A 13,840-nucleotide genomic window follows, 5' to 3' on the forward strand; every position below is an offset into this window, starting at 1 on the left:
ATCTTGGTACTCACTTTCGCAAGGCTTGCATATTGTAATTGGTTTTTTGTTGTTGCCAATCATAGAGTTTTCTAACTTCAGAACAAGTCCATGGGGCTTTACAGGGTTCAAGCCATATATATTAGGTGTGAACTCAACAGAGAAACAAATAGACTTATCTAGAGATAGTCATGGCAACCTGTACGATGAGCACAACATGCAAACAAACCTGTTCACAACTGCATTTTAGTTCTTGCTTTCAGCAATTGTGAGAGGGCTGGGAATGCAAATAGAGAAGAAACTGTAATTGCATTTAGGACTATTTTCATTCTCAAATGCTGTAAGCGTAATTGTTTGTACTTTAATGTAGAATGTTTGTGTGGAAGACATATTACTTGAAATGAGGGACCAGCTTGCAAAATCTAGAATAATGGAAACTGACTTGGTGAAGCCTTTATTTGACTGTTTGCTTCGAGTTGCACTGGGAACTTATTTTGCTGATCTGGATCATTCTGAAGAGAAGAAAGAAAAGGTATGCAGACTAAAAATGCATGTTTCCTGTTCCTTGCCTGTTTGTCAGAAGTCTTTGTGGTTGTTAGGCTATTTCAGGTTTCCCGGTCCCTCAGGCAGGCACATGTTCTAGCAAACTGACATAGGACACCCAAATCAGTGAGATTTCTTTATTGTAGGAAACCCCATGGCAAAAGCTTAATGGTTACACACTTCAGAAATCATATAGCTGATGGTCAGTAGCTATAGGCTCCAAGAAATTCCAAGAAATTACTACCATGACAAGATCCCCGTCAATGTGGTTTCCCTGTTGCTATATCCACAGTTCCAAACCCATACATGGGTTCCAAATCTGGACAAGGGAGAGGGATGATTCCTGACATGATCCCTCAGGTAATCAAAGCAGTAAATTCTAAAGAGAGCAAGTCCAACCTCTAATCATATGTCTAGGTTTAAACAAGATCAAGGGAAGTTCCGTGGAGTTCCCTGCCAGTGCTTTCACACTGGCAATGCCTCGCCGCATGAGTTTAGGCAAAGGAAAGAAAGTTCAACAGTTGATGATCAAGCCCAGTCTGCCGGTACACGGAGCTGACGACAAAGATACACAATCCACAGCAAACATGAGTTCAAATCTATGAAAAGCCTCATAATACTTTTCATGGCAAGTTCTTAATAATTCAAATTTCCACTTAGGAGGGAGTATGTACAGAGTGCCCCCAAGTCTCAGACAATGAGGGGTCCAAACAGGGAGGTTTTCTGGGAATGCAGACCAGAAGTTCCTAGCAAAGGCTCCTCCCCTTTGCACCAGCTTAAAAAGGGAGGCATAGGCCTCTTCCAGACTACTTGTCAGACAGAAGCTTTTGACCATTCAGCAATGCCCCTGTCCAAACAGGGTGGCACTGCTCAGCCCACCAAGATGATGCTTCAACCTGGGCGATCCTTCTGCAAACCTCCACTCTTTATCAAGTTCTCACAGACAGCTTCTCTGCCAAGGCCAAGACAAGGAGGTGGCTGAAGGGAGTAGAGCAACTCTCCATTCCTGGTCCGAGGAAGCTGACAGATCGATTCACACAAATTCTAACATTCCAGAGGCTGAACAGGCCTAAAGCCTTCTAGCTTGCTTCTAATTAAATCTTAGCTAAAACTACAAGACCCCACGGCAGTGCTTTAACTATCCCTGACAGGCTGTCTTGATATGATAGAATGTTCATAAACATTGTAATTTCCCCCTCAATTGTTAGCAACAAAGTAGGCTGTTTGCAAGCAATTCTGCTTTGCTTGGGGATGTTACTGATATTTCTGAATGGGAAAATGTCACACAGGGCCTAATGAGTGAGTAGCTTTTTGAATATAAAAGCACAAGAGGTTAGCTTATCCTGAGTTGGATCACTTATCCACCTAGCCCAGTATTTTTATTTTACTTAATATATTAAAATATTTATAAACCATTTCATCACAAATAGATCAGGGTATTAAGCAATAAGTATGACTAACAGTAGTCGTACTGTGATTGCCTGTGTTCTCAGTTCAGCTACCTGAAATCCTCTTGTTCAGGGGTGGTCCTGAACCTGTGGCTCTCTAGATGTTGTTGAACGCAAACTTTCATCCGAGCCAATCAACATGGTCAGTAGTCAGGGATGCTGGGAACTGTGGTCCAACAATATCTGAAGGGCTACAGGTTCTCCATCCCTGCTCTAACTGGAGATGCATGGGTTTGAACCTGGGATTCTAGATTCCAAGCAAGTCCTTCTTTGCATGCGTTTCTAGGTTGGCTTGGAAGCTGAATGCTGAGAAATACTCTTTTTGTATATACCTTGTTGTCAGTTTGCATTTGTGTGTGTGCGCAAGTTTGTGTTCTCATTTGGGCAAGGCTTCCATTTTCTATAGGTAGTCTTCTTGGTTCTAATAGTACCTTTGACTTTGCTTGTTAACAGTGCTGTCACCTTCTTGGACTTGGAAGTACCTTTCTTGATCTGCAGTATACATTCTAGCTGAGTTTCTATTATTGTGGTTTTGAATAACTCCCAAGCTTTCTGAAGAGAGTTAGTCCTCTTGACTTTCCCTTAACATCCTCCTTTCTGCCGGTCCCCTCGTTTTTGAGATGGTTTGAAAAGTACGGCTTGAAGAAAGTCTCACTCATGACCTTACAAGCAGAAAGGTCTGTGTTCCTTTGACTGCAAGGAAGTGGGGGGATCAGGGCAGGTAGCCTGGAGGATTGTGGGCCAGAGTATATATGCAAATTTGAATGGACACAACACCTTTGGTTGCAGGCTTCTAGTTCATTAGGTAAATGCAGTCTTGCTAATTTCTTGAAACTACTTAGCCTGAGTTCAGAGTGCTTTTAGCTTTTTTCTGTCAGCTTTTGTGTTTCACTTCTAATTTCTGCACAAGAGTTAAATAGTGATATAACTATGGTATCCTTCTGGATAGGTTGTCTGGGTTGGGAGTTAGAGGCACTGTGTTGCAGTGGTTCCGCAGTGGATGGCTGATTCCTGAAGGTGGTGCTGGCGGATTATTGCTCTGTGTGCCATTGCATTTAGGCCATGGGTTCCACAGGGCTCTATTTTATCTCCTATACTGTTTAACATTTACATGAAAACCCTGGGAGAGGTTATCTGGAGATGTGGGTTGAGGTGTCATCAATATGCGGATGACACCCATCTCTACCTTTCCTTTTCATCAAACCCAGGTGAGGCAGTGAATGAGGGCCAACAAACTGATACTCAATCCAGACAAGATGGAGGTACTGTTAACAGGTGGTTCATCTGTCTGGCTAGGTGATGTTCAACCTGTTTTGGAGGGGGTTGCACTCCCCATAAAGGATTGGGTTCGTAGTTTGGGGGTGCTCTTGGATCCAGAACTGTCACTTGGCTCAGGTGGACTTAGTGGCAAGGAGCACCTTTTATCAGCTTAGGCTGATATACCAACTGTGCCCTTATCTGGACAGAGATAGCCTAACTACAGTTATCCATGCGCTGATATCCTCTCGTCTGATTTACAACAATGCATTATATGTGGGGCTGCCTTTGAAAACCGTCCAGGAACTTCAGATGGTACAAAACCTATTTTTTTAGTTGCTCAACTTAAACATTTTAAATATGAATGCCACAGGTCCATCAATCTGAAGAGGAGCCTACACCTCAGCCTGGTGATATATCTGAAGAAGCTGAAGAGTCACAGTGCTGTAGCTTTAATTTTTTTGCTGAAGAAGAAGGCTATGATGCAGATAGTGAAAGTAATTCTGATGACAGTGAAAGCAAGGATGAAGGTAAGCCTGAACTTTGACTTCAAGAAGTTTACTAATGACTTTCTGAAATATTTCTTGATCGCATTCTAGCAGCATTTATGCATGTGTGGAACTCTCCAGGCATTGTGGTTTCTCAGCTCTTTCTCATGAATGAAGGAATATGTATTCTTTCATTCATCATGTGCATCACATGTGGAGTATGATCCACAAACAACAAGCTGTATGTTGGGCATAGAAATTCAGGATGTGCTCTTGTGTGTAGCTTTGGCTTGCTAGTAAAATCTTCTTGAAGAATCAATTGAGGCATTTCCCCACAGCTCTGAATTTTAATGATCTGAAAAAGTTTTACTCAGGACTTGGTGGAGAATCCTCCAATTTAAATACAATACATTGCTAACTTGTTGGCTTCTTCATTCTGAAAACTTGTATGGATGAATCTGTATTCAATCTTGAGCTCTCAGCTGTCATCTTGAAGTCTCTTTGGCACTGAAATAGAGAAGTGATTATCATAGAATCATAGAATAGCAGAGTTGGAAGGGGCCTACAAGGCCATTGAGTCCAACCCCCTGCTCAATGCAGGAATCCACCCTAAAGTATCCCTGACAGATTATAAACTATTTCTCCTTCCCATAGTTTGATTATAAGCTCCTAGTTACAGATAATGTTTCAATGCTGTCTAATGAGCTGTTTCGAAAGGCACACATATTAACCTTTTACTCTTTTCTTTTAGTTCATGTTTGTGGTCTGCTTGACTAAGATAGGAAAATATAGGCCTTGTTCACATGTAACGCTAATCCATAGTTTATTTAAATCATGGCTTGTTGTCCTACCCAGGATTTGTCTAGCAGACAGTTGAACAAACCATGGTTTGTTTTCATAGCTCCAGAGTGTTTGTTTCCCTCCTCCTTCACCCGCGCCTTCCTTGTTTCCCAATTGCCTTTGTAGTACTGGCATGTAAGAAGGCTGAGTTTTTAACTGCTCTTGCCTGCTACCTCTGTAGGCTGGTGAACAACTCATGATTCTGGATTTGCACATGATGGCAATCCATGGTTTAAACAACCCACAATTTACAACCCAACAACAAACAATGGGTTCTCTTAGTGGTTTGTTCATGGTTAGCAACTGTAGTTAACCCATAGCTCTGGGTTTGCATGTAACAAACCACGATTCAACAAACCATGGTTAATTAAATCATGGTTTGTCTTTACATGCAAACCAGCTCATAGTGGCAGCAGTACCTATGGTCTGGAAAATTCCAGAATGTTATTCTTGTATCACAGCAGTTGTTGCTGTTGTATTCCTCCTGACCTGATTACTTCACAAACTTGTCAGATGAGTAGGCAATTCATAACATTGTTTTTTGCTTATGGGGGCTGTATTCTGATAGTGGGAGTGTCATAAATCAAAATATTACAACCTTTATAAAGCAGTTACCTTTTAGAGTTAAGGGTTTTCTTGAAAAACCCAGGCACAAAGTGTCTGTGTGTAGTATGGATGTACAAATCGGTCTGGGTCTAGTCTGGGGGATCCCCATCATGGGGAAAACTGGCCGCCTTGGGGTTTGACAGATTTTTCCGGAGTCCTTGGCCCAACTTGCAGATTTCAGCTATTTTTTTCCCTTTGAAAATGGCAAGATATGTAAATTGTGTAAACAATTTGCATACGTGGAGAAATTGTGGCCATAATTAATGTCTTTTACAGAAATTATGGCTTAGTTATACGTAAGTTGTACTGCAATTTACACATAAATCAGCACTTAATGGCTCTTCTGCTCTCCCTGCTGGTGCCAACATGAGCAGGAAGAGCTGGTCTCCTGAAGATTTCGAAGGAATCCAACCTCACTTAAATCCGTTGAGGATTTCTCCAGCGTCCCTAGTGTGTAGTAATGGTGGTGAGTAAGTACATCAATACATTAAAGATTTAAAAATGGATGATTATGGTAGTGAAACCATCTTGCAGTATTTACAGGTGTACTTGTCAATCTCCCACCCACTGTCAGGTCTGTCTCGTAGCATACAAATGTGCACGTTTGAATTTTACATTTCTCTAAGGTAATTGGATGCTTCAAGTTTACACAGGATCTTGGACTGGGCAGAAGATCCTGATTTCTGATAACCCCACCAGTTCCTAACTAATGAAATGTTATTGCTGGGCAATACGTATAGGGTTCAAACAAATAAATAGAGCCGATAGCAGTTAAATTACTGAATTTCAGCAGATGACCATGTGTTCTCTTCCAGGAACAGACACTAAGAAAGAAAAAGGATGCTTTGGTTATTCCAGTTTTCCCAGTGACCTAACTGAAAACCTTATTCAAGGGGAATTAATATACCCTGAAATCTGCATGTTGGAATTGCATTTACTCTCTGTTGGCAGCCCAAGCCTAGATGTGCTCTCTCATGTCTTCCAAAGCTTCTTGAAAGTAATCAGGCTGAAAGGAAAGAATGCAACGTTACTTATGCAACAGGTAAATGAAGCTATGTCTATGACCTAGTAGTTTTATTATTTACCTTGGTTTATGCTTTTAATATATTTACATAATATAAATAGATACATTTTATACAGCATAATCAAGAAGTTCTGCACAGATCTCCATCCATCTCTTTCTGAATTGCTTAGCCAGCATGGGTGGGAGAGATACCACTGGAGAGCTGCAAAAAATGTGAAGATAACGCACAGTTCGAGAAACCTTCAACTGGGAAAGAGCATCATTGCTCCATATTTTCTCCCCCTTCTCCACCCAGAACAGCTCTCTTCTGCTTTGGAGAGCCATCAGTATGTGTTGAGATGTTAGCAGCCATTACACTAACTCCTGTCTCCATCTAAGACCTATTTGAATGCTTAACCAAGACACCTCACACTAATCAAAGAGGCAGAGACTGCCAATCTTAGTTTATTTATTTATTTATTTATTTATTACATTTCTATACCGCCCAATAGCCGGAGCTCTCTGGGCGGTTCACAAAAATTAAAAGCATTCAAAGTATAAAACAACAGATGTAGGTATAACAGAAGTGAGGTACGGTCTGGAAACACAGTGATAGTGCAAGATTTAAGGAAACAGACATAGAATTTCCAAGGCTTGGAGCAAACAAAACCAAACACTGCTTATTAAGCACATGTGCATCTCTAGGCCACGTTACCATACCACCTACTCAACATTTGGTGGTTATTTTGAGAATGTGGCTTCAGCTAAAAAGAGTGAAGAAGTCAAGGGGCTGAAGTTGAGACTACTGACTGGGGGAGGAAGCAAGAGCTAAGGGGATAGGTCTGGTACAGAGCTCTTGAAAGAGACATTGGGGCTGGCACATAGGCACTTAGCTGTAGTCCATGGACAAACTTGCCCATCTCTTGGTGGATATTTTATTAATGTATGATAATTGTTCAGTACATAATTTTTATTTTTATTTTTGTTCTTATAGGGAGCTGTAAAGAGTCTTTTGGGAGGATTCCTCAACATATTGACACAGACAGATTCCAGTTTTCATGGTGAGTTATAAATCAAAGCAGTGTCTCCTTTTTATGGTGTTCATCACTTGGGCAGGAAATGTTAAGGTATAAATTTGTATATCGGCAGAAATAAATGGTTAAGAATGTTAGATTTTTATGCACAACTATGTGGAATCTTTACACTGAGAGATTCTGAAAGCTATAGACACAGCCAATCAACGATAAGCACTTTTAAGTTCCATTGATTTTGGTGGGAGAATCTTAAGCATGTTCTTAACTTTCCCTATAAAATCAATGAGATTTAAGTATGTTTAATTTTGCTGAATTGTAACCTAATTTTGCATGGAAATTAATACTTAACTTCACATGGCATGGCAATAAGTCCCCGTTAGGCCAGTTTATATATAGGGCCCCAATATTCTGCATAAATCTTATTCCAGGTGTCTTCTGTTAGTAATATATGTCCTTTTGGCTGATACGCCAGCTGCGCCCCTTCCTAGTGTTCAAAGACCTAAAGGTGGTAGTGCACATGCTGGTAACTTCAAGGCTTGACCTCTGTGCCTAGTGCAGAAACTTCAACTAGTGCAAAATATGGCAGCCACGTTGGTCACCGGTACATCTAGTGGTGACCATATTACACCAGCTTTAAAATCACTACAATGGCTGCCAATTAGTTTGACTCACCCCACTGCCCCCTGTCCTGCTGTACTCCTCCTGCCCAAGCAGTGGCACTGTTTCACCTCTGAAGCGCTGGAGGTTTGCAGGATTGATTCAAAATTTCACACAGTCTCCTCCAGTAAGGAGGCACCCAATCTACCATCAAACTCCTGCAGAATAACTCCAAGGAGGGAAAATCCTGAGTACCCCCCAAAGCAGGAAGTGGCTAGAAAACCTTAGGAGTTTGCAGGACTGGGACCAAACTCCACACACAGCCTCTCCTGGTTGGGAGGCACCTGATCCATCATCAAACCCCTGTGGATTTACTCTAGAGGAGCAAAAATCCTAAGTGCCCCCCAAAGGGGGAGATGCCTAGAAAACCTTGGGGGGGGGGGTTGCAGGATCGGAACCAAACCTCATAGCTAGTCTCCTCTACGAGGGAGGCACCTGATGTACTATGAAAACCCAGCACCCTAACTCTGAAAGCAGCGAAAATCCCAGGTGCACCAAAAAGGGAGAGCTGCCTATAACACCTTGGAGGTTTGCAACGTCAGGACCAAACCTCATAGATTGCCTCCTCTACACAGCTGCCTTGGTTGCTTTAACATGTTGTTAAACAGTAAGCCAGTGAAGATCAGAATGGCAGCTGTTGTGACCGCACTTGCTGCACAGCTCTGTAGCCAGCCAAAATAACCCACTGTGATCACCACGCAACACAATAACTCATGATGGGTTAAGTAACCCACTTTGCAGATTATTTATTTATTTATTTATTTATATCCCACCTTTTTCAAGGCAGTTCACAAGATTAAAACATACACAATTAAACTTTGGGTTATAAGAGTGGGTTATTTGGCCAAATAAGCCATTGTGGGTTTAAAAAACTCACCAGATGACACAATAACCCATGATGGATTAATTTAGCCATCCTGGGTTATTGTGACATTCGAACCCAATCTCCATCTAAAGTAACCTTCCCAAACCTGTTCTACAGATGTTCTGGTCTGCAACTCCCAGCTTTCTTGATTATTGGCCATGCTGGCAGGGGTGTATGGGAGTTGAAGTCAAAAACCTCTGGAGGGTACCAGGTTGGGTAAGGCTGGTCTAAAGAGTATAGAGCTACTGAATATAGCAAATAAACTACATGGGAAATGTCAGAGAAACTAGTTTAGGGGAGAGGATGGGGTGGCAAAACGTGTCTCTGAAATACCTTTACAGTTGCGTTGCTTACAAAACTAATCCATAATGTGACATAAGAAATCAAGACCACAGATACATGTTCAGTACTTACTTTTTTCTGTCATCTTGCTCAGCCATGTCCTTGAGCAGATTTCTGAAGAACATAGCTTTGTTCTTTGTACTCAAAATAGTATTTCTTTCTAAACTACTCTGAAATTTCTGCCAATGCCAAAAATGTTCAGAAATAATTTACTCTGAAGCCATTTAATTGACTTCAGTAAGATGATTCTTTGACTTGTACATTACTCTCTCAGCATTCAGAATATTTGTTTCCCCCCCTCTAATACTGCAGTAGTACACTTCAAACAATCTGCACATTTTTCTGAGTATTTAGTTTTCTAAACAAAAGATTCTAAACATAATGTAAAATACTATGTGCAGGTGTATTCCAAGTCGATAATCCTTTGTTATATATGTTTGTGTTAAGTAGATTGCTGTAATAGGATGAGAATGCTATGACTGTAAACCAAAGAGCTTATTCAGGTGTAAAAACACGCACACTTGTGGACATGGCTCAGGAAATTTCACTTTCTCATCACATCTATATGCATCATCAGAGGTTGCTCTCAATTTTTCTATGGACTGCTATCAGAAGGGAGAGGGAATTAGGAGTCTTACTGGATGGCTTATTGGATTGCAGCCTGTTTTAACATTTTTATCAGAGTTTAGAATAATTTGTGATAACTTTAAAATAAACCATGATGCTTCTTTTCAGCATGTCAGGAGGTATTGGTGGATCTGCTAGTGTCTCTGATGAGCTCAAGAACATGTTCAGAAGAGCTAACGCTTCTCTTAAGGATCTTTTTAGAAAAAACTCCATCTACGGTAAGAATTATATAATAAGAATTTTATAATATAATAAAAATTTTATAATATAATAAAAGAAAAACACTTTGAAGTACTGTATTTTCCGGCGTATAAGACAACTGGGCATATAAGACGACCCCCAACTTTTCCAGTTAAAATATAGAGTTTGGGATATACTCGCCGTATAAGACTACCCCTCTTCCAACGCACACCAAATAAAAATTTAAAAAACATCAGATTTGATTTCAATCCTATTACCTCCTTCTCTGCCTCTCAGATCTCACACACACACACACACACACACGCGTGCGCACACACACACAGAACACAGACCTCCATCAGGAGTTGCTCGCCCCCCCCTCTCTCTCCTCCTTCCTTCCCTCCCTCGCGCACTCTCACTCGCTTTCTCTCTCTCTCTCTCTCACACACACACACATGCGCGCACACACACAGAGAACACAGACCTCCATCAGGAGTTGGTTGCCCCCCCTCGCTCTCCTCCTTCCTTCCCTCCTTCGCGCGCTCTCACTCGCTTTCTCTCTCTCTCTCTCTCACATACACACACATGCGCGCACACACACACAGAGAACACAGACCTCCGTCAGGAGTTGCTCACCCCCCCCCGCTCTCCTCCTTCCTTCCCTCCCTCACGCTCTCTCTCTCGCTTTCTCTCTCTCTCTCTCTCACACACACACACACACGTACACACACACAGAACACAGACCTCCGTCAGGAGTTGCTCGCCCCCCCTCGCTCTCCTCCTTCCTTCCCTCCCTCGCGCTCTCTCTCGCTTTCTCTCTCTCTCTTGCTCACACACACGCACACACACAGAACTCAGGAGCTCGCGCTCCCTTTGCCTGCCTCAACCCCCGACACCCTCAGAACCCAAACAGTAAGTTTGGAAGTTACAGCACCCACCCTAGACACCCGGCATATAAGACGACCCCCGACTTTTGAAAAGATTTTCCTGAGTTAAAAAGTCGTCTTATACGCCGGAAAATATGGTAACAATGTTAATATAGTAGCCATTTGGGGGTGGTTTTTTTTTTTAACATTGGTTTCTGGCTGAAGTAATATGTTAATCCTTTAACCAGTGTTTTTGCAGTTTTCATAACATACAATGTTTTTCTTGGAAATTTGGGGTCAAGTAAGCTGGGAAGATGAGATAATTGCACTTTGCAAGAATGCTATTAGAAAACAATTGTGCCCCCTCTTATTCAGCCCATTTTCATGAATCACATAGGGACTCCCGGATAAAGAGGCTGTACAAAAGGCTTAACCAAGTCAGGCACTGGCAGGACCCAAAGAGCCCCTGCATGCATGCCTAGAGGTTGTGCCAGTTTTTTTCTTCTAGCTGCAGTTCTTTGTGTTGTTTGGAGACTGATCTGGAGGATTTTCTGACTTTCAGAAGTGGCTTGGTAGGGTAAGGGGGGGTGGGGTGGCGTCGATGGTATGGAGGACCAGAAAAGCCCCTCTGAGTGTGTAAAAAGCCGCATACAACCCTCGCAAGAAGTGCTGGCACCTGATTTTCAGCATCCTTCACCCCTTGAAAGGTGCTTTTGTGGGGACTTGAAGCGCTGAGTGGAGGAGGAGATGGTAAAGACAAGTTCTGATAGCACTCTTTCAAGCGTATTTCTCTGAACTCATCCTTTTGTGATTTTTATTGTGACCGTGTTGGTCAAGTGCATTTTGTCTTATCAGTAAAAATACTGAGAAATTGGAAAACTCAGAAGAAACGTTATGAGCTCCATTGCACCAGCATTTTATCGCACTCTCTTCATTCCTGATTTGTGGTTTTGCATTGTGGTACTCACACGGCGGCGTCACAGTCCTGCACTCATCTTGCCTCTTCCCCTCCCTATTCTGTCTTATTTTGGACTGGGGAAAGTCCGGTTTATTTTCTCTTTGTTGGTCCCTGGTCAACAGCTGGTTGACCACTGTGTGAAAATGGGTTGGAGGGAGACGCACCAAAAGTATGTGCAAAAGGAGGGAGACGCTGGCTCTGGTGCTGGTGCAAAGATTCTTTATTTTTTATTTTTCTTGTTAAAGAGGTTTTTGTTTTGGTTTTTAGACTTCACAAATAGTTTTTAAAGTTTAAAAAACAAAACAAAACAAAAAACCTTTTTAACAGGAAAAATGAAAAATAAAGAATGTTCTCACCAGCACCAGAGCCAGCGTCTCCCTCCTTTTGCACTGACCACTGTGTGAACAGAGTGCTGGACGAGATGGACCCTTGGTCTCATCCAGCAGAGCTCTTCTTATGTTCTTAAATCTGTGAATAGAATAAGTAACAGCAGGAATTAAAGGAAGATAAACTTAAGAATTGGCACATTTTCATAACTACATATGAGAGTAGCTAAGCAGCTGTGAGAGGGGCTGCTGTTTGGATGTTTTCAAGAAGCAATTATATGTTCAGAATGCTTTTGTTACTTGATAATTCTGTCTTTAAGGAGCAGGTTGGGCTAGATGATTCACTGAATCTCTTGCAGTGCTAATCGTCAGTCAATAAGAATTTTTCCTTGCTAATATGACAAGAGAGACAAACAATTTCATAGTATATTTCATGTAGATTGTAGTCAATTAAACTTTTGACAGAGATTAGGGATAGACAATTATTTTCTAACAGCAATGCTTTGGATTTGCAGTGTTCAGATGAAATACTTCAACCTTAATAAGAACCGCTCCTTCAGTCTATAGTTTGTAGCTTCAGTCACACATAAAATTTAACATGTTTTAGCATTATATGCATGAGTCTCTGGGAGCCTGATTAAAGCCTTGGGCTCATGTGCTCCCCTCTCCTCCTGCATGCCCAGGAGAACCAATACAATTATGATTCAACTCACTTTCCTTGATTCTTGGCTTGTCCTTACATACGAACCAGGAAAGGTGGTTTAAAAACAAATGATAACCAATTGCTAAATAAGCCAAAAACAAACCCTGAATTAAAAAAACCCTAGAATTTGTTTTTAAACTATGTTTCCTAATATTTGTATATAACGATAAATCATGAATTGGGGAAAGTGAAACAAAATCATACTTTATTCCTCCTCCCAGTTGCATGGGAGAAGGGGGGTGGGGAGAAGTGTGTGAGCCTGAGGCTTTGCTCAGATTTGCAGGGGTTTGTGCACATAACGCCAAATCATGGCTTTACATTATGTGTGAACCAGACCATTATATTTATGATTTCTGAATATATGTTGTCTCAAACTAGGCATACAAAAATAAGTAGAGTATTTTCTGCCAGTATTTTAAAAAATGAGCAAATATAAATAGATTTTTAATTCTTAGATATAGAATATATAGCATATTCAATATAGAATGTTGTAGTGGTCATTTTATTTTGTTCATCTCTCCTAAGAGTACGCTGCTTAAAGGAATTCTGAAGATTTTGGAGGCAAATACCGAGATGACGCCTTTACAACATATCTCATTTCCTTTGCATCAAATGCCAAATTTAGGAAGCAGCCCTTCCCAAAAACCCATTCTCAGTCTCAACAGCAAGACCATAGGACTACTCAGGCGAGCAAAGCTTGCACAGACAAAGAAGGAGCCAGAGGGTGAGAGCTTGTCTCACCATCTTCTTTCTTCCTGGCATGTTGCTCCAATCCATTTGCCTTTGGTTGGGCAAAACTGTTGGCCACATATGTCTGAAGGTTTCAGCATCTCATTGTGGTTTTATGTGGAATGTGTTCATGAAGCAGACAATTCCCTGGAGAAAGCAAGAAGAATGAAAAGGAGGAGCAAGTCCTTAATTTCGCACGACAGCAGTTTTGATGATACAGGTAAGTCATATCGTTGATCTGTAATACAATGAAATTCAATCTGTAGGAGTTCTGATGTGCTTAAAACGATTCAACTCGGAAAGGCATGAATTTCTAACTATGTATAGTGCTGTATATTCAAAGGACAGATGTTGATTTCAAAGAAATCAATGAATCTAACGTAACACAA

The 13,840-nt window shown here is 41.3% G+C and overlaps 1 protein-coding gene across 1 annotated transcript in view; it reads left to right on the top strand.

The window, feature by feature from the left end:
• LYST (lysosomal trafficking regulator) overlaps positions 1 to 13,840 on the top strand; it is a 116,478-nt gene that overhangs the window by 25,466 nt on the left and 77,172 nt on the right. Inside the window, exons 6-11 of the mRNA XM_063124348.1 lie at positions 350 to 511; positions 3,601 to 3,757; positions 5,977 to 6,203; positions 7,159 to 7,225; positions 9,798 to 9,907; positions 13,248 to 13,671. Of these exons, the coding sequence (XP_062980418.1) occupies positions 350 to 511; positions 3,601 to 3,757; positions 5,977 to 6,203; positions 7,159 to 7,225; positions 9,798 to 9,907; positions 13,248 to 13,671 (1,147 nt within the window). The remainder of the gene's footprint in view (positions 1 to 349; positions 512 to 3,600; positions 3,758 to 5,976; positions 6,204 to 7,158; positions 7,226 to 9,797; positions 9,908 to 13,247; positions 13,672 to 13,840) is intronic.

This window comes from Elgaria multicarinata, chromosome 4, assembly GCF_023053635.1.
Source record: "Elgaria multicarinata webbii isolate HBS135686 ecotype San Diego chromosome 4, rElgMul1.1.pri, whole genome shotgun sequence".
Lineage (NCBI taxonomy): Eukaryota > Metazoa > Chordata > Lepidosauria > Squamata > Anguidae > Elgaria > Elgaria multicarinata.